The sequence below is a fragment of the Molothrus aeneus genome, chromosome 6 (genome assembly GCF_037042795.1).
Source record: "Molothrus aeneus isolate 106 chromosome 6, BPBGC_Maene_1.0, whole genome shotgun sequence".
NCBI lineage: Eukaryota > Metazoa > Chordata > Aves > Passeriformes > Icteridae > Molothrus > Molothrus aeneus.
This window is the reverse complement of record NC_089651.1, coordinates 53,027,943-53,053,080: the sequence shown is the minus strand read 5'-3', so window position 1 is coordinate 53,053,080 and position 25,138 is coordinate 53,027,943. Positions and strand designations below refer to the sequence as shown.

At 44.4% G+C, this 25,138-nt stretch overlaps 2 protein-coding genes and 1 long non-coding RNA gene across 5 annotated transcripts in view; 2 read left to right on the top strand and 1 right to left on the bottom strand.

Moving 5' to 3' along the window:
• The window catches only part of TRMT61A (tRNA methyltransferase 61A), a 28,342-nt gene extending 11,949 nt beyond the window's left edge, over positions 1–16,393 (bottom strand). Inside the window, exons 1-2 of one of the 2 annotated variants that reach the window (XM_066552416.1) lie at positions 16,373–16,393; positions 8,135–8,499 (exon numbers count right to left, since the gene is read on the bottom strand). In XM_066552416.1, the coding sequence (XP_066408513.1) occupies positions 8,135–8,465 (331 nt within the window). In that variant the 5' untranslated portion in view covers positions 8,466–8,499; positions 16,373–16,393. Of the gene's footprint in view, positions 1–8,134; positions 8,500–11,079; positions 11,148–16,372 lie in introns of those variants that run through there. The other variant, XM_066552415.1, reaches the window with a different exon arrangement.
• Positions 10,748–13,980, top strand: LOC136558114 (uncharacterized). The gene is made up of 3 exons (XR_010783835.1): positions 10,748–10,924; positions 11,938–12,118; positions 13,629–13,980. It is a non-coding gene; the product is annotated as an uncharacterized lncRNA (long non-coding RNA).
• Positions 15,541–25,138, top strand: CKB (creatine kinase B). 2 transcript variants are annotated; one of them, XM_066552414.1, is made up of 8 exons: positions 15,541–15,668; positions 17,200–17,387; positions 17,869–18,023; positions 18,930–19,062; positions 19,958–20,129; positions 21,577–21,700; positions 22,397–22,586; positions 23,169–25,138. In XM_066552414.1, the coding sequence occupies exons 2-8, from the start codon at positions 17,210–17,212 to the stop codon at positions 23,345–23,347; spliced, it is 1,131 nt and encodes a 376-aa protein (XP_066408511.1). In that variant the 5' UTR covers positions 15,541–15,668; positions 17,200–17,209; the 3' UTR covers positions 23,348–25,138. The 2 variants fall into 2 exon arrangements, with proteins under 2 accessions (XP_066408511.1, XP_066408510.1); XM_066552413.1 differs by lacking the exon at positions 17,200–17,387 and adding an exon at positions 16,539–16,751 and having other exon boundaries at positions 15,552–15,668.

Genomic DNA, 25,138 nt, shown 5'->3' with positions numbered 1-25,138 from the left:
ATGATATATGTGCATAACAAAGGAATAGTATTCCATTGATAGGTTTTTAATGACAAAAGCAGGGAACTATTGCTCCCAGGATGCTAAAGACTGAAATTCTGCCTTTACATTTCATGCCAAAAGGGAGGATTACACAACTGATAACTATTGTAAAATGAGGAAATTTAATTATTGTACCTCTCAAATGTGTAGTGCTGCACACTTTCTGCATCTCTCCCTGCTAATCTGAAGAAGGGAACAAGCCTGGGCTGTAAGCAGAAGAGTGAGGCAGCTTGTGCATGTATCCAGTTTCCTTGTTCATATTCTTTTACATTTTTAATCACTTTCCTTTTAAATCTGCTCTTAAAAACACCACAGAAGATACTATTTGTCTTCTCAATAGGAAAACCCATTAAGATTTTTTGGCTTCTTTTCTAAAACTCCTCTTTTATTCACAAACACTCCAAGCCAAACCCTGAACTAAAACCAAGATATTGGAAGTCACCACTTACAGGCGTATTACAGACAGAGCTTTTGTTAAGCAAGGTTGCCAGGAATTATTTATTGTTGACTGGCTACCACAAACATGAGAACAATACATATGTATCACATTTTAACCTATCAAATTCTATCACATTAATATTATTAATGGGAGTATTTCTGAAGATGCTGCCTGTCTTCTCCGTGACAACACTCTCAAAACTGCAGGAAACAAGATGGTTATGAATCACCCACTATTGTAAAAATCTCTCCTAGAAAATATATTCTGAACCCAGACATGTGACATGATGATGACCCTTAACTCTCATGTGCCCAATAGACCAGCACATTTGATGTGATCCATTAATATGAGTCTGGCATGAGTCCATACCTGCCACAAGCCCTAAAGCCCAATCAGCACTGTCTGCACAAGGCAGGGGTTCAACCCTCTGTTTTTGTGATGTTCTAGAAAGGGAAATGAATGTTTATATTCACCTTCTTCCCTGCAAATCTGCAGCATTCAACATTTTTGTCCTCCTGCAACCATCTCAATTTCTCTTTGTCCTTATTTCAAAATCACTACTGATAAAAAGCAAAATATGACTCAAAGAGTCTTACTCAGTTTGGAGTAAGTTCTAGTTAGGTACAAGTTTCCTTGGGAAATGAAATGTATCCTAGCATGATAGATAATCAGTCAGGGCAGCAACAAAACCCGAGGAGTACTACTGCAGACATAGTAGAATGCTACCAAACCAGAAATAGCATACCTGAACTACCTGTATCCAAATTACCTGAACCAAAAAACTGGATACTCAAAAATTAACATTTTGTGTCAGAAGAGGCAAGAACAGAACTGGAAGAACTCCAGTGAATTTTCTTTCTCATAGAGGTGCAGTGAAATGTCTGTGTTCTGATATGACCTAGAAAGCAGAAGGTAAGACAACTAGAACAACTGATTTATAATTATTACACTAGGATGCTCCTTTTCTGACAGCCTGCACAATAAATAGTCTTAGAAACTGTTTGCTCTCTACCACAGGACAATGCCCACTTGACTACCATGTTTTAATCATGAATGGACTCTACAGAAGAGAAGTAAAACAACAACAATTCAAACTGTACTGAAGACAACCTTAACATCACAGCTGCTGCTTTAGAGCTCACTTAGGTGAGCACTTATGTCATTGCTAATTTTCACTTGGAAAATGTGATGCTCTTTTACATTGACTGTTCTGTGATCTCAAACATCTTAGTCAAAAAGCAGACATCTGCATTGCAGGCATTTAATGAGACACTGCAGGGGCCCCAATATGCCATTCTCAAAGCTCAACATCTGAGGAGGCAGCACTGTGCAGGGGATCAGCACAGAGTAAACCAGGAATGGGCTCCACTTCACTCCAGAGGCAGGAATTAAGCTCCTGTGTTACACCCATGATTTAGGTGGCTAATGGCCCTGCACACTGATGCAGTATTCTTTCCTTCTAGGGCTCAAGCACATGACATTCTCCTTCTCTGATACATATAAGCTCCAAGGGAATGTTTTTGCTCCTCTCCTAAAACATGCAGTTTTAGGATTTCAGTCCTAGCAAGTGGACATCTGTATAAAACACTCTAGCTCAGCACCTACTGATAGCTCCTTCTGATTTGCAGACAAGCAAGTATTGATCAGATTAACTTCTCAACTGCCCTGACCTCCAAGAGATCTGTTCTTCTCACTCTCTGCTCATTCAAGTGACAGGTTTTCCACAGAGAAGCCTCCACACACCTCAGCCATCTTGAAACAATGACTATGGTAAAATAACTTCTCACCTTTCAAAAGTTGAAGTGGACAATATCTGAGCTGTTCAAAAATATAGCATGTACAGAATACTGCCAAGACTGAGTGTCACCACAGCATCAAGCACAGCACTTAACTGATACAAAGTACATTTTACACTGTTTTCTGTTCCTGTCTGGTTTCCTTATTGCAAAGAGAAAGATTTGTCTAATCTCCTGGAATCCTACCCATGCCATAAATATAAGTGACCTGATTCTGTGCTCCACTACATTTTCTCTTTGCAGGCTATTGCTTGGCTTGTCTTCCCTAGAAGTTTCTCATCGTGGTGCTTCTTTTTAAAAAAGGAGCTTCAAATTGTCATTTAGGATTTATAGATGTGTACAGCTGTGTGTAAGCAAAAGTATTTTGGAATAAAGCTGAATAAGCTCTTAAGTGCATAAAAAGGTTCATATTGCTTGGAAACAGGAATAAAAGAAAAGCATGCAAAGTGCTATTTAATACTGCGTCTCTAAAATATCTAATAACATTTTAGGAGAGCTTAAGCTTCTGATGCATAATTTGGCTACCTAAGATATTCTGAAATGCGTAAATACAACAAAACAATGACAGTGTTGCTCTATTTGTCTCCTAGCTACACCACTTAGTCCTAGCAAATAGTAAGATAGGTCATGAATCAGCCATGAGAACGGAAGGAGCCTCAAAACCAAGGGAAAATTAATCTTGAGACAGAGCTAACAACTCCACAGCTAAAATCTGTCAAGAAACAGAAAGACTGAACAGAAAGACTGCTCACTCTACATGACAAGTTAGTGTAATGACTTATAATGAATACATGAAAAGATATTAAGCATTTGATGGAAATTAACCCAAATATCTTCCTGGGAAGATAGTCAAGGGTCCAAATCATGGTAACAGAGGTAAGACACAGGAGGAGCAGGGACAGAAAGAAGGAAGAGAGGGAGGGAGAGAATTTCAAGGAGTTGAACTGATAGATGAAAGAGAAAACACCTAATAAAAAAAGTTCACTTTGCAGTCAAGAAGTTCCCATGACAGAAAATTAGCTTATCTGCCTATGTGTCATGGACACCATGCTGAAGCAGGCGTTTTAATTTTAGGCAACAGGCTGGAGGTCAGAGAGGGCCACTGCTCACTGACCAGACTGAGGAGCTGAGGGAAGGATAGTAGGGAGGTTTTCAAGGCTGGCACTGCCTAAAAAGAATATGAAGAATTAATTTTTCTTTAGAGATTCAAGTGAAGAAATACATTTTCCTTAGAGATTCAAAAGTCTGAATTTTTTAGGAGGGAATCTTCTACAAAATGAACATAAGGTGGTTAACAACAAGGTTAGGTTCGGAGCTAAGTGTAGTGGTCAGGTGAAATTACAAGATCAAAGTGAGTCCAGAAAGTCTGAAAACAAACACTTTAGGGTATGAAGAGCATTCCTCATCAGCTAATGACAGCCACAAGTCTGAATACATTCCAGTGATGCCTCATGTGGTCAGAGGCACAGAATCATAGAATCATCACAGACTCACAGAATGGTTTGGGCTTAAAGATGTTTAAAGATTCTTTAGTTCCAACCCACCTGTCTGGGGCAGGGACCTTTCCACCAGACCAGGTTGTTCAAAACTCATCCAGTCTGGGCTTCAACACCTCCAGGGATGGGGCATCCACAGCTTTTATGGGCAGTCTGTGCCAGGGCTTCAGCACCTTCACAGTAATGGGTTTCCTCCTAATACATCTTTCAATTTAAACCTATGACCCCTTTTTCTACCACTCAGTGCCCTTGTAAAATTCCCTCTCCCAGCTCTCTTGCAGCTCCTTTAGGTACTGGAAGGTGCTGTAAGGTCTCTCTGGAGCCTTCTCTTCTCCAGGCTGAACAAGCCCAGCCTGTCTCCATAGGGAAAATGCTCCAGCCCCCTGCTCATCCTCATGGCCTCTCTGGACTTGCTCCAATAGATCCACATCTTTTCTCCTCCCCTCTGTTGGGGCCCCAGCACCAGTTCAGTGTTTTGGTGTGGCAAGAGAATGTTGTGGTTTATGACATTTGTACTCATGAGGCCTTCCTAATACTTCAAGAGGTCCTATACAAGGATCAGGTTTTCTAATTCTTCTCCCACTCAAACCTGAACAGCTGCTAAGAGGTAGATAAGGGAGACATTATAAAACACAGACATAATTAGTTTGGGCACATTCCAGAATCAAATTAACTTTGATCCGTACTTTACACTAAAAACAGAGCTGCAAACAATTTAGATGTACTTATGACACAAAAATAATGAAGATAGGAGAAGTATTTGTCAAAAAGTCCATAAGCACTTCAGAAGAGTCATAAGCATACAGCTGACTTGCTGGGACTTCACAATAAACTCTTAATCATTTATTAAGTATCCATTAATCATTAAGTCCTCATTAATTTTTTATGGGTGTACTCTTTAACAAAATCTATACCCAGGCTGTGAGTCTGAAAATTTCATAATTGTTTTTGAGAAGCTCTAGGGTAAGGCTGGGTGGCAGCTCCCATTACTCCTTCTCTGAGAAACTATGAGAACCCAGAACACTGCTCTCAGCCTTCAAAAATCCAGTCCCTCAGCTCAGAAACCCATTGCTGTGCAGCAATGAATAGGGTTTAGCAATTTTTAATTTGGGATTTAGCTGAAGGGAAACAAAAAATCCAATTAACGTTTTTGCTCACGTGAGTCTGATTTTGTGAATGCTGAAGGATCACTGGCATGGTGGTTAAAGTACTTTTGACTAAATTATGTTTTGTCTAAATACTACACTCCATCAAAGCCAAAATATTTCTGAGATTTATCAGATTAAATGAGATTTCACATGCTGTACTATTAAGACAGGCAGTATTTTACATCTCACCATAGAGAGAGAACAGTAAAAAGCCTTGATGTGTGGGGACTGGAAAGAAAAGGATTTTGCTTGGAAAAAATAATTGAAAGGTTTCATAGTATTAAAAATAAACATGAACCCCTCAAAACCAGTTGTCAAATGGAATTATCCTACAGAGAGCCTAGCCTGGGAAGTTGATGATTTGGAGAGTGGGGTGAGACAGAAGAAAAAGATTTAGCCTTTTCCTTTATCTAGGCATTTTTTGTTTATTGCTGCACATGCAATAAACACACATGGGATTATTAGAGTTACCTGACAACAATGAAACTTTCATACTATTGGGCCACTCACAGCAGATATTTAAGCAGCTATTTTGAATATCATAATTTTGGAAAGATAGAGCTGTTAAAAACTCTATCCAAGTGTGGAATTTCTTAGAGCAGGGACCAATATTTTAAAAAGATCTTAGCTCTAGTAACAGTGCTAACAGTTTTAAAACTCAACATACCTTTATAAATTAGAAATTAGCAGAAGACAGAAAAAGGATCATATTCCTACACCTCTGTCATGAAACATCAGCTAGATGCAGAGTCTCCTTATAGCCTCCTCAACAGAGCATGCCTGGGTCATTTTAATTATGCATGTGCTGCTGACAAGCTTGCTCTTTATGTGTTTATTGAAGATGATTAAACGTGGTAAAAACTATATGAATATGTTTGTATCTTTTAGGACAAATAATGACTAATCAATTTAAACTATATAATTAAAGTGACATAAAATTAATCCTTCTGGTTATTCTCCTCCATTTATATAATCACATGTAGAAGATCATTTATATTCAGAGCATTTCAACACAACACAGAGGGTATTTCCTCTTACTTTTTCAATAATTTCTTCTCACAGCTGGGGAGACCAATTCAAAATTCTGCTAGCTCACAATGGCTAAATACAGGACACACCTCTACAGCTGAGTTAGTAAGACAAGAGGAAAAGAGCCCAGCTTGTTTTACAGAGCCTGCCTTGCCAGTTCACACAGCAACTGTATATCTAAGTTCAAATAATAAAAAATACAGACCTCTGTGCTAATTCATGCTTAAAATACACCTAAACTTGGCACCAGCAGGAAGCAGAGTCAAGTTTTACTATACCAGATTTCCTGTCTTGTTTCTACTCATCACCATTGGGCTGGTTCTGTCTAGCCCACACAAGGCTGATCTAGAGCTAATGATTTTGGATCACCAAACACCACAGAATTTAGGATGGCACCAAAGCAGACTACATCACCACAAAGCAGGCACTACATCAGGCTACATCACTGTCTTGGTCTCACCACACTGCAGGCTCCAATTGTCAATACCTGTCAAGTTTTTAATTCACAGTAAATCTGCAGTAAGGTCTCTTGCTTCAAGGTTAGCCAGATGGATTTATTAGAGTATTCTTTCTTCTTTCCTTTCTTTGTGAACACTGAACCTTGCAAGCAATACAAGCATAACTATAGCTGTAAAAGTATTCACTTTGCCTGGAAAGCTGAAGTTGCAATACAATGTCAGTACAAGCATTAAAATGAACCTGGGACAGATTCCCCTTAGCAAAAAGGATTGATTTGTGGCTATGACTTTTGACTCACAACATTTTTGGAAATCATCAAGTATTTCCATTTCTTAGATGTTTAGATAAGCAAGAGATTAAACATTTTCATCCTCTCCAGGCACCTTTGACATTATTGAAAATATTTTATATACAGCTCTGTACATTTGACTAGTCTGAGTGAGACAGGATATGGAGCAATTCCAATCTCTTCCCCCTGCCCCCCAAATAATTTTCTGCTTACTTTTCCCATCCTGTCTAAACATAGCAGGGAGGGGAAGAGCTGATGAATACAGAAACTTCCCATGACAAAACTAAAAATGTCTGGTTGTCCTGCAAACCAAATCACAAACTCACAGGACCCAGCTATTTTCACAGTATCAGAGGCTTCTGCACAGGGTTTTGCCTGCTTCAAGTGCTGCTGTACAGCAAGCAGCTAAACACAGTGCCTGGTTTTCAACTGGGTGCAGAGATAAGTGCTGTCTCAGTTGTGTTGGAAAGTGGTCATTATGCCTGAAAAACTGCCCAAAATTATGCATGAGTGGGAACAGGAAATGGTGAATGTAAGAAAGCACAGTGCATCACAGTCCTATCATGCTGATCCTTTGCCATATCTATGCTTGAGAGGGAGGTGTATGAAACTGCTTCGAAAAATGCTCCAACAGCCAGAAAAAACAAGGACAAACTACCTCAGCTGCTATTTCTCCAAACTACAGAGATCCACTCAAATGAAACAAGCCTCATACTGTCTGTAGTAATAAAGTTATGAAGACATTATTATAAACTCTATGTAACCAAGATAACATTTATGTCAATTTTCTCCTTACTGCCAAATTAAGCAAAATCACAAAAGCTGTAATAAATTAAACCAAGTTTAGAAATAAACCAGAGCCCTGTGATGAACACATCATCCATTGTATTTAATCAGTGATTTTGCATGAGGTTGTGGTGCTACAAGTAAATTACACTTGGGAAAAGAAGAATGAAATTGATGTATTTACATGGTACCATATATAAATACTGCCAATTTATTTCTCTTATTAGTTCAACACCCGATCAGCAGAGTTTCTTTCACCAGTTTATCTCAACTACATCCTCTGAAGCTGCAAATTCAAAGCGTGAATCTTGATTTAAATCATGTATTTACAAACATTTTTAAGTACTTAACAACGGTTTTAGCAAAGGGAAATGAAAATGTTTACATATTTGTTCTAAGATGAATTAACCAAACACATGCTCAGAGGTTTACCCACATAAATGAGGCTGCATGCTGAGGTAGCATCAATTTTTCAAGAAACAGTTGATAACGTGCACATGACATAGAATTCTTCAACACGTGGGCAGGGAAAATTGTATCACAGTGGGAAGAAAGTGCAACTTTTTGCAAAATATAAAGAAAACCCTGTTTTTTTCATGAAAGTGTTGGTATTAGTTCCTAAAAAAGGATTTCAACGTAGTAATTATTACCTGATTCACATACTATGGAGCCTGGCTTCAGTTCCAACATCATGGTGATTATGGAGATGTCAGTGGAATACAGAATCTGCGTCCTGTGTGGGAGATTCATGGTCCACAGTTCTGGAGTTGGATGAAGAATGAACACCCATCCTCCTTTACTGCAGGTCACTTTGGAGCCATACTTCTTGCCTATGAGGTCTGTGGAGTGCCTGATGACCCCGTACTTAGTCTGTGTTACAGAGCCATGCTGCACCTTCACAGGAAACATGGACTCGTGGCCCAGGAACACAATAGCCGTGTCACCATCCTTTATCGTATCTCCATATTCCACAAAACTCATGCTCACAATCTTGTAGTTGGCTGATGATTGTCACCTAGAGAAGAATAAATATGTCAGGAGGGTTTCACAGGACCACACTGGAGCTGAACCTACAGACATAAAACCAAGTAATTTATTTTCTCCAATACAGAACAAAACCGCACTGTACAAATAAGATGCTACAAGAGAGCTCCAGGCAGTTCAGGGAGCTGCTCTCCACTGTATTCTTGATCCAATTACAATCAATGGGAGGATCCCACAGATTTGAAAATAACAAGTATTTTTCTTGGTTTATGGTACATTTTAAAGAAAAATCAGGAAATACATTGTAATTTACTCAGTCTGCTACTGAGTAAATGCTCAAAATGCTACTGCAGGTTAGTACCAATTTCAGCACCCTGTTCAATTACAGTTCCTGAGCATGTTATTAAATTTAACTTCTATTCCCATCTTGCTTATTTTTTGATGATTTACAACATAAAGACGTTCTGCTACTTGCCTGGACCTCAGTCACCAGCTATTAGGATCACTAACAAAAGTATACTTGAAAGTTTTCCAAATGAACGTTTAGAGATAGGCTAAGGGCATTAATTTATGCATAAACTTGACTAACTACATGGAAAAAGAATATTGTGGCCTTTAATTTGCCATTGGGGGTGCAAAGTAATTGTCTGGGAAGTGATCTCTGCTCCAGCTAAATGTAAACAACCACTTGCAAGCTAATGCCAACAGTTGAATCACTTCAGCCCCATGGTCTCAGAGCTGTTTTAGAGAATTACAATTAAATTTTGATGGCTTTGAGAAGACAATCTAGAAATCAGACGGTGGTTTACAATGAAATCTGACATTGCCTTTCAGATAAAGCAGCTAACTGTCTAAGCTGCAGGTTGATCAGTTCATGCAAGAATTGCTTAATGAAGTAACAGGGATCCTAAAGTTAGAAATTAAAGCCTATGACAGCAGGCTTTGAAAGTCAGATTTCTGGTACACCATCCCTGGCAGAATCAAAAGCAGTGTTACTTTTAGTTTCAGAACAATTACTGAATTCATGCACTTTTGTGTTGAATGTTTAAGAGTTTGGTCCTGCTTCATCATTTCAATTAAAAACATTCAGTTCTCAAAGTCTAGTCTGGTGTCTGTAGTCTGGTTCCTGCCTGGAGTTCCATGTAGCTCAATTTACTGTTAAGCAGCTAGATTTATATTTTTTCCACTGCAGGCACTGAGGTTGATAAACAGATGTGCTTGTGGCTGAAACTTCCAAAGCTTATGACATGCTTATTGCATAAGGTGTTCAGATGCCAAGGCAGAGGAGGCTTTTCTGGACATCTGGTGAAATAGTAAGAAGAGCATCCCATGAATTCAGAAATATATAGATAAAGGACTTTGTGAGATAGAACAAATGCTGTCTTTTATAGCTTGCACCCTATGATTATGTTCATGTCTTAATCTTTCATAAATGATACTCAGAGTTCTCATTCCAGATACTTTTAATGCAGTGCAGTTTTCAGCTCTCACAAGCGTCATCTGAAAGGACCTCGAATGGAATCCATTTCTTTCACAGTATTTACTGCAGTTACACCCATGTGCAAAAGAATCCTGTAGCAAGCCTGCAGGAACACTGAACGAATTCCTCTCCCTTTGATTACACCAACCAGCTGGTTCCCAGCTTCCTTGCCTTCCTTTGAGCCACTACACTTACCACAGCTAATAGTCACAGCAGTGAATTACAGAATCTTTAAGGCTGGAAGGGACCTTTAAGATCGTCAAGTCCAGCAAGTCCATCCATATCAGTGCAAGGTGACATCCCAAGTGACATCCCATCCCTTAGGCCTCACCTACTACATTATATTCACACATTTGGGGTATAATTGGCGTCTGTGAGGAATTTTGGAAGTTTCTTTTCCTCGCCCCCTTGTCAAGGAGCACAGTGACACCACCACCTCCAGTATTCTCCATTGCCTGGCAGTGCAGAGGGTCCCACACTGTTCAATTTTCCCCCGGGCAGCACTCAGGGGATTGCTGCAGCACCGCTGTCGCGGGAAACTGAGGTCGTGCCGCCTGACACGGGGTCAGGACTTCTCTCTGCGTTTGCCATGGCTGCAGCGACCTAAACCCAACGCCCAGGGGATCCCTGGTAGCCCCACAAATAAAACCACTAACATGATTCTGTGTTCCCTTCAATCACAAGCCAGGCACACGTCTCTCTTCCCTGAGCAGCTCCCACAGGGACCTGGCAGGCTGCCCCTGCCCCCTCCTGAAGCCTGGCTGCTTGGCACGGGGAACCTCCGGCAGTCACAGCCGCCTCCCTGCCCAGGCGCACGCACAGCCGCCTCCCTGCCTCCGTGCCCCCGCTCAGAGGTGACCCCGATACCAGGGCTGCCCTCAGCCCCTTCCGTATCCCGAGGGCGGTAATGCGGCTCCTGCACCCCAGCAGCGCATCGGCCCGTGCCAGCGGACCCGGGAACCTCAGCGGCGGGCAGGTGAGAAGCACGGGCTGGGCAGGGAAGGGGTGAGAGGCGGCATCCGCCTGCGGGAGAGCAGCGTTAACCCGTAACGGCCCCGGGGCCGGAGCGCCCTGGCCCCGGCACCCCGCGTCCCCGCGGGGACGGTTCTCCCCGTGCCCCGAGCCCTTTACCTCCCCAAGCCCGGCCCGGCCCGGCTCTCCTCACACGCGGAACCGCCCAGCGCCTTCTTCCGCCTCGGTCGCAGGCTGCTGACGCTCCCACCGCCTCCGCCCCCGCCAGCCCTGCCTGGAGCCGGGAGTCGCCGCCGCTTGTGCCCGGCGCGATCAGACCTAGTTCCTGCAGCCCTCCTGAGGCGTCTGTTTCTCTCAGCCCGTCGTGCCCTCAGCTCCATCAAGGCGCCCGTTCCCCTGAGCCCGTCATGCCCACAGTCCCATCGAAGCATCCATCCCTCTGAGCACACCCCTGCCCCCAGCCCCTTCGAGGCGCCTGTCCCCCGCCTGTCCCCCTGCTGACCGCCCCCGCCCCGTCCTCTCAGCGCTCCTTGCTGGCTCCTGAGCAGTGGGGACGGTCACTGACCACCCTCAGCAGCCCCCAGGCACCCCGTGGGGTGCTCCTGCCTCGGGCAGCTTCCCTGTCAGTGAAAGTGACGGGTCCCAGTGGGTCAGTGGGAACAGCTGCAATGGGGACTGAGAGCCCCAGTGGGAACTCGGCCTTCATCACTCGTTGAACGTGTAGGGTGTCGCAAGGGCAACCACCAGCAGGGCTGAAGCCCTTTCCCCAGGGAATGGCTTTGCCATTGGCACACCTGGGCCTTGCCTCCATGGCCCCCAGGCAGACAGCTTTCAGAAAGTTCTGCATGCCCTTCCCCCAGGGCAGCCTCGGGGAAAGGCAGCTCAAGGCCAACCAAGCTCTTCACAGAGGTTTCATAAGGCTGCAGGAGAAACCACACTGTGGGCTCAGAAGCAGCAGAATTGTTATCTAACCCCCTAACAGCATGGTACTAACTCCTACTTCTGTCTCGTGTTTAGGATCGAAGTGATGTGGAGAGCCCTGCCTGCCCTGTGGTACGGGGGCTGTAGTCAGGAGGCAAGGAGGAGCAAAGGAGGAGAATGTTGCCTCATCTTCTGCTCACAACAAGCCCAGGCCACCTGGCATGGGAGCGGTATGGGCATAGCAGGGAGCATGTGAATCACCTTGGACGTGCTGCAGGTAGTGTTCCCAGCTAAATCAGATAACACTCTGTACTGTGGTGCATTCACCAGTAACCTGTAATACACAATAATGGAGAAAAAGTCATCCTTTCACAATCACCAACCCAGTAACGGAGAGCTGTTTAGATGATGATCTGTGATTTTTTAAATTAATGTGGTTACACCAAGAATAAGGGATTTTTTTCCCATTACCTTCAGTGAAAACATATTTTTTGTTATGGTGTTGACCTGCCCATAGCATAATTGCAGTAGACTTTGTTAGTTATGAAACTCTTCTCCATCTAATCTAAACATAATGTATGCAGTTTCAGAGGTTTCTTAAACTGCAAACTCCTACTCAGCTGTTTTTCTGACTGGCAATCATGGCTCTACTGTGCCTTTATATTTGCACCCACTTTGTTTAATTTTCTGTCATTTTTAGTGTCATTGGTTATATTTGTCATTGTTTATGTTCTCATGTCCTTTCTTTCCCATGATGGGCTGCTGTTCAGATCACCGTGGGCCTGACTGTGTGCAAGATTGAGACACTCAGCAACTCCTCATTTCCATAGGCACTCAGCTCACTGGAAACAATCAGTAATTTTCAGCAGCCTGCCTAAGCAGTGAGAAAAACATACACCAAGGATAATAACTAAGCAAATACATTTTAAGTGATAAATGGGAAGAGAAGTTTCATTTGACAAGTTAAGCAGATGGAGCTATGGCCAATTTCCTTAATCTACTGGTACATGAGTGTTATGTTTAATTTTCAAGTGCTGTTTAGTTGTAGATTAGGAATTGGAAACAATTCAGTTGTTCACAGCAAACCACTTTCTCTTGCTGTCTCCTAATTTGGAATATTGTTCTGTGTTTCCAAGATGATGTTTATCCCCTAATTCTTCAGGTTCATATTATGTTTACACAAGTAATTTCAGAAGACACATTCACTGGCTAACACCCATCTCGTCTTGCACTTGCACACCACACAACATTTATAATTAAGCCTCTTAGGAAGTTAGCTGCATGGCCCTTGATTAACTTCCCTTAATTCTTCATTGTTAAAAGCTCAGCACAAACATCTCTGGAGTAATCAGCCCACCTTTCCAACTGGAAATGTAGCATATAAATCAGTACTCACTAAGATACCATCCCAGCATGGAAAGTGAGTATTGGTGCCCTTATCACAGTCTAACAGGCCATACAGGCTTATCCAAAGCCAGTGTTTCCCAGCAGATGAGGCAGATAAAGCGGGCGATCAGAGGCTGTTGACACAGGGCACAGCATCTGTAATTAAGTCACTAGGGAAGCTGGCAGGGAATGCTGTGACAAAGATAGGATCCAATTTACACACAGCTTTCAGCAAATCTTTAAGTGCTGTCTGAGTAAAACCCAGTCACTTCTGACTTACTGTGTGCTAGAAATTTGTCAAATAGTGGTGAGAAAAGGGGGGTAGAGGGTGCATTGTTTGTCAAACATGTAAATTGGATATATTTTAGTGTTTTTGTGTTCCTCTTTCCATGCCACTCAAGTTCTGTGAAGAAGAGGTGTGTGTTTGTGTTGGAAGTGCTGTAATGTTTGGCACCCTGAGACTTCTACCTGCTCACCATGACTGGTATTCCCTGTTCTGCAAGACTGGGAGGAAAAGAGCACATGCAATGAAACGGATCCTTGGGTTTTGGATCTTGAGGTGACCTTGACTCCACAAGTCTCCTGAACAATTAAACTACAGAACAGTTGATTGCTTCTTTGTTTGTGTGGCAACAGATTATGGAATAAGATAAAAGGAGCCTTCAGAACCTACCCTGGCGCTTTTTTTTTCTTTTTGTGGAGAAGACTGCCACAAAAATATGCCATAATGTAAGAAAATGGGTTTAGTATATTCCTGTTTCAAATTAAGAATAAAATATTTGTGGTTTACATTTAAAAAAATCCAAAATCAGAATTATGTTTGTAGCTGAGGTAATCCAGTAATATTACATTTCTATTGTAATTTATTGAGGACTCTAGGTACAATTTTACACTTATAATAATTTAATACTTGTCTAGCCATGCATTATTTGCAATTTACACTATTCTGAAACATGACCATTGTGTGAAACTATTAGTGCATAGGGGAAGACTTTGTGAGGTTAAAAGTGCAGAGGAGACCAAGAGAGAGAGGATTTGTTCTTTGATCCGGAAGCTGAGACTGGACTTGCACAGATGCTGAGCCCTTGGCTTCTCCTGGAGATCTGTATACTCAGCATCTCAGTCTACCAGACCTGGAATAACTCGGAAATCTGGATGGCAGCCAAACACAGCACATTTTTATTTGAAGCAGTCTAGGCTTTTTATTTTGCAATGATTTCCTCTATATGTATATTATTATTTTTAAGTCCTAAACAGTTCTGTAAAGTGCACATACTTCTTTTCGTTAGGGTGAGGGTACTGGTCATGGTGCTGAAAGGATTGTGATGGAGAAAGAGTTTCAGGTGATGTCTCCTGACATTCACAGCTCATGTCAAGGAAAGCAACTCTGCAAGTCAGATCTGCACATTCATGGATAAATACACTCTGTTTGGACAGGAGGATAAACATGGGTTCTGCTGTGAGATAAAGATACTATCTTGTAAAGGTGAAAGTCAAATGAAGATACTCATTCAAATTGTTAACATACTGCAATTTCTGCAAACGGCAGGATTCTCAGCTGCATCTTTGCTTTGGGACAAACTTGCTCATTCCTACAAAGACCAGTGGAAGTCACTATTTTCATGAATTTCAGGTGAGCTTTAGATGGGTCAGATCCCAGAGTTCCTGTGCCTGTCTTTAGCAGGAAATCACCCCCTCTCCAATCAAAGCTGAAGAATTTATTTTTTTTTTGGCACATGACAAGAGCAGAGGATTCATTGCGATTTACACCAGCACCCTACTTCCTTTCGAATTAAACTGCAAAACGAGCCCACGGTTTCGCAGGTGCTGGAGGCGAGGTGCAGGTCCTCCCTCTGCAGAGCCGGGCTGCCGGGGGCTGGGCGCCACATCCGCAGGCGCCTCAGGGCTCTCTGCCAGCTCGGGGCGCTTACCACTCACCAGGCTCTCAGCACGGCCAGTCCGCACGCCACATAACCCTTACTTTGGGGTGATGCACTACCAGACCCGTGTTTGAACCCCCGACCAAGGTGTTGGCAAAGGTGTGAAGCCTACAACCAGCCACGCTGGTGTGCGGTGGCACGCCCCGGCCGGTGGCACACAAGATGGATTCCTGCTCTCACGCCGGCGGTAACGGACGCGCCGGGGCCGGGGCGGCCTCAGCGCCGCAGGAGCGGCCCGCAAGGTCCGGCCACCCACAACCGACCTCCCCGACGCCGAGCAAAATGGCGGCGAGCGCGGGCCCAGCCGGCGGCGCAGCACCCGCCCCGCCCGCCGCTGCGCGGCCCAATGCAATGAATGGGCTATAAATAACGGCCAATGGGGGTGCGGGCTTGCACTCTATATAAAAGACGCGCGGCGGGGCCGCTGGAGCTTCACTCGGACTCGAGCGGTGTAGTACGCGGAGCGTCGCGGAGGTTCTTGCTGTAGCTGCGAAGCCCGCGGTAAGTCCCGGGGGAGCCGAGCCGTTCTGCAGCCTTTAAACAAAGGATTTTATTTTTTTTCCGGTTTTTTTCTTTTTCCCTTTTTTTTTTTTTTTCTTTCCTCCCCCGCTGTGTGGGGTGGAGCCGGTCCGGCTGAGGAGGAGTACGAGGGGCGGCGCGGGGCAGGGGCGCAGGAGGTGCGGGGGGCGCGGGGAGCGGCGCAGGTGCTCACCGGGCTGGTTGGCCTCTAAAACCAGATTAACCCGGTATTTAGCAGGGTAGTTACATACGCTCGCCCCGTCCAGGTCCCCTGAGGCAGCCGTCTGTTGTGTAAGGGCTTTTTGGATGCTGCGCTGCCCTCCCCTCCCCGGTCGGGGAGCAGCCGGGTGTCCGCGGATGCGGAGGGCGCCGTCGCTCCTCCGGCTCCCCTCGCCCTTTAGCGGCGAGAGGAGGCGCGGCCGCGCACCGAGGGTGCGGCGGTGCCGCCCCGCTCACCTGCCGGCCGGCCCGGGGTCCCGGCGGGGCCGAGCACCCCCCGGCTGGCGGCGGCCCGGCCGCTTCCCGAGCCCCGGAGCCGCGCGGGGTCCGCCCGCTGTGCAACGGCTGCTCCGCGCGACCTTGGGCGCTTCCCCTCACCCGGGCGGCGCCCCGGAGCCGGGAGAACCTGTGCCCCTGCGGCCGGGATGGCGGGGACGGGGCAAGGCTGCTGGAGGTGAAGAACTTACTTTCTTTGCTCCTCCTCGGCGCCTGTGGAAGGTGGTGTAGCCGCAAAGGTGTGAAGGGCGCGGGTGGAACGTGAGCCAAGGTGACCTTTTGGGTGCCTGGCGTTCCCCCGGGCGGTCCGGAGGCTGCCAAACCCCCAGTGAAAGGCTTCCCGTCTTTCTCCCCTAGTGACTGCGGTAGGGTCAGCCATGCCCTTCTCAAACAGCCACAACCTTCTGAAGATGAAGTACAAGCCTGAGGATGAGTACCCTGACCTGAAAGCTCACAACAATCACATGGCTAAGGTGCTGACCCCGGACCTGTACCAGAAATTGAGGGATAAACAGACTCCCAGTGGATTTACCCTGGATGATTGTATCCAGACTGGGGTTGACAACCCAGGTAATGGGATCGTTAGGTCTGCACAATGATCTGTTCTCCCTCCTGACTGGAAGTGCTTCTTGACAATACTTGAGAACCCAAAGTTCTCAAGCTACTGAGGGACAAATCTAAAGCATTGAGAGACTGCTCTAAAGTCATGGCTCTGTTGGGAGGCCATGTTTCCATCCAGCTATGTTTCATGCTGTGATCTGACACACCAATTCCCAGACACTTCAATTATGTAACTGCTCTGCTAAATACTTTCAATCTGGAGAGGGAAAAAAAAAGTCAAACCAAATGCATTCTAATTATAACTCATCTGAGGAGGGGGGGGGGAAAAAAAGATTACCTGGCCATCTTGGTCTCTTCCTATTCCAGACTGGTTATATGATGTTTTCTAGCACTTCTATGAAAAAGGGGGAGCAGATGTATTTACATGTTAACATTACAGTATTTATTTTTACTCTAGCAATATCAAAATGGCCCAACTAAATAATCAGAGACTGCCTCCTGATGAGGAGTATCCGGACCTGAGCACCCACAACAACCACATGGCCAAAGTTCTAACCCTGGAATTATACGAGAAACTGAGAGACAGAGTCACGCCCAGTGGCTTCACCCTGGATGATGTCATTCAGACTGGGGTTGATAATCCTGGTAAAATGCATTGAGAATATTCTGTGTGAACCAGCTGAAGTAACTGGTGCTTTTGAATATGGTGACTTAAAACTAATCATGTGGAGGTGGCATTTATGAGCAGACTACAGAAATGTAGCTCTCTAGCAGAAGGAGCGAAAAGCAAAGCCTGCTTGCTTGCAGCAAAGCATGATTGTTTAGACATAAAGTTCTATGCAGTGATCTAAATTAGCTAGTCAAATTAGATGTGCTGTGCAAATTTGTCCTAAACCAAGCTTGACAAATGAGCCTGGTTTAATGACAATAGCTATGGGTTTCCATAGCACTGCATTTGACAAACTGGATGAAGTGTAAAATGTAGGGTCTCTCCAAATGTTTCTATGTAAGAATGAACTTCTAAGTGACTAGACTTGCCACTAAAGAACTTGCCTGGTTAGTGCTGCACTGGATTACAGCCAAATGTCACCCAAACTTAGCTCTTCTGACTTTATTACCACTCCAGGCCATCCCTTCATAATGACAGTAGGATGTGTGGCTGGTGATGAAGAATCTTATGAAGTGTTCAAGGAGCTCTTTGATCCAGTTATTGAAGACAGGCATGGTGGCTACAAACCAAGTGATCAGCACAAGACTGACCTGAATGCTGATAACCTGCAGGTATAAAGTTTTGATCAATTACAGATTATTGGTCTCAGGACTGTGAAGTTGTTGGCAGCTGCCTAAGCTGGTTGCTCATGCTCTGTCCCCTTGCTTCCACTGAGCATGGACACCTGGGCTGTGAGTCTGGTGCAAGCAGCCTGAAGAGCTTGCTGCTGTGGGATGTCAGTGGCTGGGCAGCTTGTGTGCACTAGGAGCTTTTTTCAGGTGCTGTTGCAGTGTGGGTTGTGCAAACACCTTCAGTGTGTGTTTCCGTGAGCTATGGGCTCTAAAAGTCAACCTAAACGCTGTCCTGGAAGTCAAGGACTATCATAAAATTTAAACACTTTCTTCTCTCTGATCTTGGATCTTAATTACCAGCTGATGGTGTCATGCTATTGAATAAATATTTTTACAGCTAGGAGTAAGGATTCTTAATAATTTTACAGATTTTAAAGGTTATTGTAAACTAAATTCTGGCAGTTCCTTACTCCATATTGATTCGCTAGCCATAAATCATATTGAAAATAAAGAGATTTGGGAGAACAGAAATGAATAGTTCTCATTTGCAAGAATAAACACTTACCTAAAGAAGGTTTTGCCTCATGTTGATATCTCTAGATTGCAAATCTGTAGTGGGTAACAGAAACCCAGACCACAGTCTGAAATGGACATGGAACTGATGTTCTGGTCATATCCCTGTCTTCTAGGACTACTTAGTATCTGTAGCCTTGACCTCAGAGCAAGAGTTATGTTACACAGGTACTTGATGAGATGCTGAAGAGAATTTCCCTGAAGTGAGGCGCTGGCTTACAGGCCAGGGAGTCACTGCCTCGGGTGTAAAGTGTGTTCTTAAATGCGCAGGGGCTACGTGTGTTTAGGGATCTTGGTAACAGGGCTGTACTTGCTGGTTTGCTAACCTTGCAGGGAGGTGATGACCTGGATCCCAATTACGTGCTGAGTTCCCGTGTCAGAACTGGCAGGAGCATCCGTGGCTTCTGCCTCCCCCCGCACTGCAGTCGAGGAGAGAGGCGCGCCATCGAGAAGCTCTCTGTTGAAGGTAAGGTGAGAGCTGGGTGCATCAGGGACACTGTCCTGTCCTTTGTGCAAGAGGTGCTCTTTGCAGTTTGAAAATGGAGGTACTTGGCAAAAGGCAGCTCCCTGGAGGCTTAGTATGAACATGGAGCTTTCCCTGGAAAAGGCTCATTGCTTTTGAGCTGCCTCAGCATTGCAACTTGTAGCTGAGAGCAAGAACACATGGCAGAGGGAAGTTGGACTGCATTAAAGTTGACCTCTGCTGATCCCAAAAGCTTTTGTCTGTGTGTGTGGGGAAAGAGGTTGGTTCATCAGGGCTCAAACCTGAAATGTAACAGGTATGTAGCAACTGTAGGGCTTGCGTCATGGGGTGCAGTGTTTTGTGGCTACATTTAATTGACTTTCATTAATGTTCAGCTTGCTTAGAGATGTAGTCTTGTTCCAAATCTGCAGCTGACTAGAATAAGCACTGGTTTTCATTGAAGCTCTTCAGCTGTTGTGTTTTTTTTCCTATTGCCTCCCAGTGCTCAAGGTGCAGTTCTGGAGGCTGAGAGTGTAGTTGTTTCAAAATTTCTCAAGGGCAGGGTAACAGTCTTTGACTAGAATAATACTGCTTGTTATATTCATAACCTTGGCTCTCCTTGGAAGAAAAAGCAGTCCCCTTTTTTAGAGTTCAGCAGCAGTAATGATCCAAAACTGCATGTAAGGGAACAAAGGCTACTTGTATAAGCCTGGAAGGTGCAGACAAATCATCTGACACTGCCTCAGGTTCTGCCACAAGGGCATTGCCATTGCAGATGAAAGCAAGGGAGGAACCAGACCCAGCAGATCAAACATTGGAGACCACACACAAAGTATGGCCAAGTGCTGGGAAAGTGTAGAACCTTTAGTCCCATTCTAAAAGAGTCTCTCTCTTTCAGCTCTGGGTAGTCTGGATGGTGATCTCAAGGGGAAGTACTATGCTCTGAGGAACATGACTGATGCAGAGCAGCAGCAGCTGATTGATGACCACTTCTTGTTTGACAAGCCAGTTTCTCCTCTTCTGTTGGCATCTGGGATGGCACGAGACTGGCCTGATGCCAGGGGTATCTGGTGAGTATGTCTGTGAGGAAGCAGTCATAGAAGTTGAATGCTGTTTCAGTGGTGACTTGTACTGTTGGGCAAAGTAGTAACTTCTCACTTTATATTACTGTATTTGATGAGAAACTTCTACAGAGAACTTGCAGTTAACCAGCAAAATTTGGACAAGTGCTCTTATGCTGGTAAGAACAAGCCAGCTTGGCTAGCCCAGAACCAGAGCCTGCATGGGTTAGTGAGCTACAATGCAAAAACTGAATCAGCTTGTGGAAGTGGATCACTTGTCAAGGAGCAGATGTGCCACTACAGTCGGCTCTTCCCACAAGAGTCAAGAGTAATTTGTGGTACAAACCATAGCATTGTCTTAGCTCAGGGTTGATCCTGGATGCATAGTTACTCCCCTGTAGTCTCTTCACTTCTGCTTGCAGAAACTCACTGGTGCTGGACTGGTGTGGCTTTATCTGTGCTAGTGATGAGATCTCCCCCTGTCCTCAGAGATTCGGTGACAGGAATTGACTGAGGTGTGGAATAGAAGGATTCTGCTTGTTTTAAATGTAGGTCACCTACATAAAACTGCATCTCAGGAGCTTCTGCACCATAATTAACTTGCTCCCTTGTAAGCTAAGGGCTAGGTTTTTATCAACAGGAATGCTCCAATCTTATTACTGCAGCTGTTTCAGTACAATCTGGAGGAAGCACACTTTGTTTCTGTAGGTCACCTTTAAGATTGCATCATCTACCTGCAGATTGCCAGCACCAGATAGCGCTGTCATCTGAGCATGACTAATCTACAGACTTGAAGTGTGTAATGTCTTAGTGTTGTCTGCATAAATAACTTTCCTTGGGTACTAGCTAATTTTTTATCCTAATCAAGTTCAGAAATTACTAGCAAGATAAACACGGATGATAGTACTTGCTGTCAGCTGCAAGCTGGGGCAGGAGGAGCCCATTGTTCAGAGGATTTTTATATAGCATCTCTGAAGAGCCCTGATCTAAAATTCATAGTGAAAGTAAGATACAAAGTGCAGTTTGACATAATCTGACAAAATACTGCTAAAAAGGCTTGTTATGCATGGTGTCATTATGAACATTATTGTGCAGGACTCCCTCAAAGTCTATTAATCACCTTTCTGCAAATTGCTGAGCAGAAATACCTTAACTTGTAAACTGGAGCCACAAGTGAGCTAGGGTGATGAGGGGGTTTTGAGTTTTGATACTGTAAGACTAAGTAATGCCATGTTACTACTCACTCTGTAAAGGCCAATTCAAATTACCTCTTGAAAAGAGCAGGGTAACAACTACCAGCTTAGCTCAGGTCCTGTGTGGGCAAAAGAAGGAAGATCAATCTTGTTGAAGCAGCTAAGTGAGTATCTTGAACTAAAAACTGCAGTGATGAGCAATTTGGGGCCATCTTCAAAATGTGAGGTGGGCAAGACAGCAAACTGATTGCTTTGTCTCCTAGGCACAATGATAACAAGACTTTCCTTGTTTGGATCAATGAGGAGGATCACCTCAGAGTTATTTCCATGCAGAAAGGTGGCAACATGAAGGAAGTATTCAGCCGCTTCTGTACTGGACTAACAAAGGTAAATCACCATTGTCTGGGCTGTAGGTTCAAATGGCACATGGCTCTCTGGTTAGAGCTGAGAATGCAGTTTTCAAGCCCCCTCTGGAGTCCTCCATGGTTGTGTTTCACAACCTGGATCTCTGAGAACACCCTGATGAGATCCAGAGCTGTGAGGGCTCCAAAACAGGTGTTATGGCAAAAAGCCTTGTAGCTGTGTAATCTAGAATGTTTGCTTGATGTGGTGGCACCCTTATCCAAATGTCTCAACTGTATTTTAAAGAAATTCTACATAGTTCTCTAAAGCTTTGAAACACCTTGGGGAGGAGGAGAGATTGCTTGAATGTGCATGGGCAAAGCTGGATTCAAGTTCTCTATTTCTAGTCTTGATAGAAGCTTGAGCTTTACCAGCCCCTTTCCTGATCCTAACAGATGTGTCAGCTTGACATGCATTAAATCTAGCTTCCCAACAGATAGTGACATAAGGAGTGTAGCTTTTAAACTTAGCCAGTTTCACTGCTAGGAGCAAGATGAAGGCCTTAAAAGCCCCTTGTTGGTGGCCATTTTTTCCATAGGGAGGAGGCTTATGTGGCTGAAATAGCTGTTTTGAGTGTTGTGGCTGTTGCTGATTGACTGAAGCTGCAAGTGAGCACTAATGGATGTTCTACAATCTTAAAGTAGAGAACAATCTCTAAACATTCATTCTTTCTATTTATAGATAGAAAGTCTCTTCAAGGCCAAAAACTACGAGTTCATGTGGAATCCACACTTGGGCTACATCCTGACTTGCCCATCCAACCTTGGGACAGGGCTCCGTGCTGGTGTGCACATCAAGCTCCCACACCTTGGGAAACATGAGAAATTTGGAGAAGTCCTCAAGAGACTTCGGCTGCAGAAACGAGGCACAGGTGAGAGTTGATAATAACACTGATGGGCTGAGTCAGTCTGCCCTAGGACGCCAGCAAATGCCTGGTTATGGCCAGAGCCATCTCTTGGTTCACACTGTCAGTGCCTGTCACACCACCCAAAAGAAACCCTTGTAAAGCACATGTAGAGAAAAAAGTTTTCAAATTATATAGTGGAGGAGTTTAGGATGCCACTGCTCTACTTACTTTGTACTTTGTCTAGTTAATGTCCTGTGTGTCATTTTGAGCACCAGGTAAGGTGGACCTGGGGCCAGCTGTTCCTGTTCCTATGCAAGGGTGGAAATCCTGGTTTAACCTATGGCTAGGAGATGGCTCCAGTGGGTACTTGTGACCTCAGGTTAGATTGCTCATGGGTCAGAAGAATAAAGAACTGGCCTAATTGCATATTCTGTGGTTCATGTTGGCAGTCACACAGGGCTTTATCTCCTGCATGTAGGATGAGGTACCAGTGGCAGCTTGTAGAGAATGGTCCTGCTGTGTCCCTGCCTCAAGCTAGTGAGGGAGGAAAGGCAGACTCACCTGCTGTGGCTGAGGTCAATGTTGTAACTGCATCTCTTGCTGCAGGTGGTGTGGACACAGCTGCTGTTGGAGGAGTGTTTGATGTCTCCAATGCTGATCGTCTCGGCTTCTCTGAGGTGGAGCTGGTGCAGATGGTGGTGGATGGAGTGAAGCTTCTCATTGAAATGGAGAAACGCCTTGAAAAAGGCCAGTCCATTGATGACCTCATGCCAGCTCAGAAATAAAGCACTTTATTCTCATGCTTCCTAACTTATTGGATGAATAATAAAATGTCACTCCAATTCAAACCCTTGGGGTCAGAGCCCACTTAGTTACACTGTAGAGAAGTCTTCCATCCATCTGTGTTAGAGTTTATTTTTTTGATGGTTGAGATGTTGCTGAAAATGAAATGAAATAAACTATTGTTTGGCCTGAGATGTCTTAGATATGTTAACTGAATGTCTTTGAGATTTAAGTGACTTGGTTTTCATAGTTATGCTAGGTGGTCTGGTTTTGTGTGCAAGCACATCTTCCTAGGTGTGCTGCTGCAGACCAGCTGAGTTGAAATGTTGTTAAAGCAGTTTCAGAAGTTGAACCTCTTAACTTGATTGTAGTTGCTGTAAATTTGAGAACTAATGTTAAACATGAGTCACTGCAAACATGCCCTACCTCCAAGGCTTTGACTTGTGCATCTGCTCATGCCAACTGTAAACTCTCATTATCCTGGGTACTGCAAGCTAGGCTGGTTCCTGTGAGGGAGGGGAGACAGGGCTGGGATCAGAGGACTGCTGCTCTCAGCTGGGCCCTCGGGGGGTGCAGGGCAAGGCTCTGAGGTCAGACTCCAGCCCATGGTATTAGTGACCCTGAGCTGCTTTGTGGGGAGGAGCTTGTCTTCAACCTAGCTAGTGTAAACAACCAGTTGCTCTTTTGAGTGTAAGGGGTGAGGTGAAATCTAGATTAATTCAGCCCATGCTTCTCAAGTGATTTTAGCTCAGCCAGGGCAGAGATGAGAGCTGGATGCTGCCACTTAGAGGAAAATACCAGCTAATGAGCTTTAGTCAGCTGACTCTTGCTGGCCCCTGCACCAGTTGCCCCATGAACCTAAAACTGAGCAGTACAGTCAATTAAAACATGAATAAATAGTTTTTTCCAAACTGGGCCTGGCTTGCAAGCTCAGGTAGTTCTCTGGATATGAGCTCAAGATTGCATCAAGTAGGTCTGTTCTCCAGAATGGCTGTACATGTGTGCTTGCTGTGTGGAAGCATCACATTATTAACATACAGGAGCAGTATTTCCCACAAGTATTGCTAACTGGGAGCATCAGACCCTTGGGAAGAGCAGCCTTTGCAGCTCATGCAGATGCACCTGCTCAGCAGCTCTACCCACTGCTAAAACACAGATTTGAGGGAGGGAGCGTGATGAGAGGTTGTTGCAGAGCTCCTTGGTGTGCAGCTTTATATAGGTTTGTGTAGATAACTGAAGCTTTCTTTTGTAAAGGCTGTGATATTTCTAAGGCTGTGATTGCAGGCTGTCACTTAGCTGAAGAGATGATTCCAGCTGGGGTAAGCTAATTTAATTTTGGTGAGAAAAGGCTGAGTGAACATTTCAGATAAGATTTTTTTTTTTCTTTTAATACAGCTTTGTATGTGTTTCAAAGTTAATTGGGTGGGGGAGAGGAGATCATATGTAAGAGTTTTGTTCTGTACTGGGTGTTCCTGTATTAAGTTAATCAGCACAGGAGTTTTCTGTGTGAAGCTTGTGAGAGCAGGGAAGAGAAAATGGTGCAAGATACAACCGATTGGTTCTGTATATTCTTTAGATCCCCCATGCTGTGCTTCATGTCACTGTTCACAGACGCTTGGCAAATAGCTGGTTTTGCTTCTTGTAATCAGAGAGTGTTCATTTAGTGGTGCCTCTCCTCAACACAGCGTCGTTACTGCGCTCACAGCAATTACCTAATGAAAGGAGTTGCCTGAAAACTTGTCTATTTTTTTCTAGCTATATCAGCTGGACTAATAAAAACATTTCTCTCTCTA

What these genes read in the sequence shown, in the direction of transcription:
- CKB (XM_066552413.1), top strand. Translation starts at nt 16,559, where the DNA reads ATGCCCTTCTCAAACAGCCACAACCTTCTGAAGATGAAGTACAAGCCT. An exon ending in GACTGGGGTTGACAACCCAG is followed by an intron (nt 16,752 to 17,868) that starts GTAATGGGATCG and finishes TTACCACTCCAG; the next exon opens with GCCATCCCTTCATAATGACA. An exon ending in CCTGATGCCAGGGGTATCTG is followed by an intron (nt 20,130 to 21,576) that starts GTGAGTATGTCT and finishes TTTGTCTCCTAG; the next exon opens with GCACAATGATAACAAGACTT.